The sequence below is a fragment of the Charadrius vociferus genome, unplaced genomic scaffold, assembly GCF_000708025.1.
Source record: "Charadrius vociferus isolate BGI_N301 unplaced genomic scaffold, ASM70802v2 scaffold407, whole genome shotgun sequence".
Lineage (NCBI taxonomy): Eukaryota > Metazoa > Chordata > Aves > Charadriiformes > Charadriidae > Charadrius > Charadrius vociferus.
In genome coordinates, this window is record NW_009649852.1 from 1,483,313 (window position 1) to 1,487,073 (window position 3,761).

Here is a 3,761-nt window from a genome sequence, read left to right on the forward strand (position 1 = left end):
AGTCCCCTCCTCCGGCCCCCTCGCCCCCAGCCTTGTCCCCCCTCCCCTGCCCCCTGGTCCCCAGCCTTGCCCCCTTCCCCTGTCCCCCTCCCCAGGCCCCGTGCTGTTCCCCTGCAAGCCGGGCAGTCCCTGCACCCCTTCCCGGAGCCCTGCATCCCAAGTCGGATCCTGCAGCCCGGACCCCCCCCCCTTTGAACCACAACCCCGTGCCTGAGCCCACTTGAAACTCCCGTGGTGGGGGGTGCTGGGGCTGGGTTGGAGGGAGCTGGACACGCCGCACCCCATCTGCCCCAAATTTGGGGAGTCTGCCAGTGGGTTAGGGGTTTTTCCTGGCAGAAGCAGGGAGCACAGCATGCAGGGGTGGTTTATAGTGGCCTGAGCAGCGCGGTCACTAAATATCTCACACCGCAGCATCCCTGGGGATGGGTGCTGATGGGTGGGTGCTTTGCCCCCCCCCCCCTCCAGGGGGGCACTGCGGCAACCACATCACCTCCCACGGGCTGGCGCTGAACTGCTGCACCGACCTCACCTGGTTCGACCACATCGTCCCCTGCGGGTTGGAGGGAAAAGGCGTCACCTCGCTGAGCCGTGAGCTGGGGCGGCACGTTACCGTCGACAACGTCCTCGAACCCTTCCTCGACTCCTTCCAGGAGGTGTTTGACTGCACCTTGGTCTTTTCGGAAGACCCCGGGGACTAGGAGAGACTCAGCGCCTCGGCTGGGTGTTTCGGCAGCCCCTCGGTGTGGGTGATGAATGGCGTGGCAGCCGCCTGGGGCTTCGTTGCAAGCCAAGAGCTTGTGTGCCTTTACCTATAGACCATGCGTGAACGGTGGCATGGAGGTTTGCGCTGTTGCTTAAACATCCAAATCTCCGTCGGGGCTGCTCTCCCCAGCGCCCCAGGTCTCCATCCCTCGGCAGAGACCTCCGAGGGTACCATGTCCCTGTCGCTCGCTGGGGAAATGTCCAAACGGGCACTTTTGTGGCGTTTTTCTACCTCTGTCCCTCAAAAAATCCAAAATTCAGATGAACGCTCGCACGCCCTTTGGACAAAAGGACGAGGGACCGGTTGGTTGAGTATCCTCTCATCGGCGCATAAAGAGACAGGTTTCCTGTAAAGAGAGTTGCTGAGAACTTTGGCTGCTGACCCTTTGCCCGTTGATTTACCCCAAGACTTTATGAATAACGATGTTTTTCTTGCCCTGCACCTGGAGGAGTCCTCGCATGGCCAAGATCCTCGCTGTGGTGTAGGTGTGGGTAGAAAAATTGCTGATAAGAGGCTGTAAACAATGGTTAAAAGGCCACCGGAGCGATGCTGATGGGGTGGGAAGGCGGGAGAAGGAGGGGAAGGTGTTGGGGCACATGAGGAGAGGAGCCACAGCCATCCCAGCCCCTGTGGGACCACACAGTATGGGATTGAGTGTCCTGGGTGGGTGACGGGGACCTTCTCCCGCTCGGTCTGTGGTGCTGCCGTAGTCTGTGCAGGCGGTGTCAGCTCCTCCGGGCGAAGGGACGCGTCCACCCTGGGGTCCTGATGGCACCGGGGTCCGTGCCCGTCAATGCAAACCTGTGGGTAGACACACACAAACTGATTTTAATCGACAAGTTACTTGAGGGATAAGAAGCCAGCCTGAGCCTGAGCTCACCGGAGCTGCCTGGTGTCCCTCGGGGATACTCGCAGCTCTCTCGGTGTGTGGGCAGAAGGAGCAGCACCCGGTCTGGGCTCCCCAAAACCTTTCCCTGTTGGTACATGGCATGGCCACGGCCACTTCTGAATCACCCCCATTGCTGGCAGTCCCCGTGCCCATGCTGGAGGCACTGATCACGGGCAGCTGGGAGCAGCCCCGCAGCCAGATGTGTGCTTTGGGCTCAGGAGAAGAGGAAAATGGCAAATAAAGTCCCCGTGCCCTGCTCAGAGCAGGACCTGACCCCCACCCGCAGCCACTTACCGCTGCTCCGGGCTGCGTTTCTGCTCCACGAGCTTTAAGGTACCCATGGGACCCACAGCCCCTGGGCATTTTGGGTGGGCAAAGCTGGGAGCAATGGGGCTGGAAGAGGAAAACCCCATCTCCCGGAGCTGGCTCGGCTCTGGGGAGGGGATGGCGAGTGGGGATAAAGGTGCCCTGGGCAAGCTTGGTGCCCGGTGCGAGGGCTCGGGGACAGCGGGGACGGACAGAGGAGGGACAGGAAAGCGTGACCGGCAGCGTGTGCCGGGAGGGAAACGCAGGATCCCGCTCTCCCAGCTTCATAAGGCCTCCAGTATCCGGCCAGGGTGAGGGGGACACAGCGGGGACCTGTAGGGTTGGGGGGACAGGCTGGTGGCCCTGTGTCAGGGCTGGGGTGGCTTTGGCAGGTGGCTCTGCCCCGGGAAGGGGAGGAGGCAGCGCGGCACTCCCAGCCTGGCCGGCATCCCTCCCCGCCGCCCCGCGATGCTCCAGTCCCGGCTCAGCCTGGCAGCAGCGCAGGCAGGGAGGGCACCCCTGGGTGAGTGTGAACCCCCCTTTCCCACCCGTCCGCCTCCCCACCCTTCCCCTCCACCCCACTAACGCGGGGTCCCCCCCAGTGCTGCACCTCATCTGTGGGTCGTCTCTGGGGATAAACCCAGATATTGCCCTAAATCTCCCAAGTTCAGCCATCTCCTGCTTCAAACTTGTCTCTAAGGTGGGCAGACAGCCCGGGCTGAGCCCATCACCGTGGGGTCGTGGCTGCGCAGCCCTTTTCTCCTCCTTGCTGGGGGGGGTCTCGCCCTGGGAGGTGCACCCTGGGTTTGGGGGGACCCTTTGGGGAGGGGAGGGGGGGATGCCTCCGCATGGGGCAGAGCTGCTGGTGCTGCAGGCACGGGGTGCTCAGGAGCAGGGGGGGACAGGAGGGATACCCCGGGGAACTTAGAGGGGACGGGAGGGATACCCCGGGGGACGACGGCGGTTTGTGGGACCGGTGTGTCCCCAAGGATGGCACACGTGGGGGAGCGTGTCCCCATGTCCCTTCCTGTCCGTGCCTCCTCCGCGGCCCCGGCGAGGTGCGAAGGTGCAAAAGGACACGGGAGGTCCGGGGTGGGCTGGCAGAGCGGCACTGTGTCCTGGGGGAGTTAGAGGGGGTCTGCGACCGGTGGGGAGGGAAATCCCCAGGGGGGGTTTAGGGCAGCGACCCCTCGGGATGTGTCCATGGGGGCACGTAGGGCGCTGTGTCCCCCTGCCAAGGTGGTCGTGGCTCCTGGCCCTGGGGAAAAAAGGGGGTCCCCCGCTCACCCCGGGGGACCTGGCCTGGAGCGAGTGGGGTTGATGCACGGCAGGATCGGTCCTGGAGCTGTTATTTAGGATGGGGGCCCCCAGACAGTCCGGGGTCGCTTGGGTGCTAGCTCTGCACCCTGCAAGGGTGCAGGACACTGGTGGTTCCCACCAATCCCCCACATCCCTGGGGGAAACAGGCTTTGAACTCAACCGTCCCGGTCCCCTGGGACAGCTGTGTCCCCCCATTGTCCCCAGCCCTGAGGAGGAGAGGGGGGGAGAGGAGCCCCCGAAGCTCTGGGGCTTTTATTCCATCTGTGGAGGGAGTGAAATTTGGGGAGGGGGCTGCTGCGAATGCAAAGGGCTTGGATACCCCTGCTTCTACCCTTGCTGTGTGGCAGAAGAGGTGCTTCAAGGACCATTTTGGGGCATTTTTGGGTCTGGCAGAACATTCCCGGCATCATCCTGGGGTCACTGCCGCCACGAGGGCAGCCCCGGCTGAGCTTCCCTGTCCTTCCCCGCAGGCTGGGCGAGGAC

At 63.5% G+C, this 3,761-nt stretch overlaps 1 protein-coding gene across 1 annotated transcript in view; it reads left to right on the forward strand.

Annotated features, from left to right (window-relative positions):
• Nucleotides 1-698, forward strand: part of LIPT2 (lipoyl(octanoyl) transferase 2 (putative)) — a 4,653-nt gene extending 3,955 nt beyond the window's left edge. Inside the window, exons 3-4 of the mRNA XM_009891021.1 lie at nt 96-160; nt 466-698. Of these exons, the coding sequence (XP_009889323.1) occupies nt 96-160; nt 466-698 (298 nt within the window). The remainder of the gene's footprint in view (nt 1-95; nt 161-465) is intronic.
• The last annotated feature ends 3,063 nt before the right edge of the window (nt 699-3,761 follow it).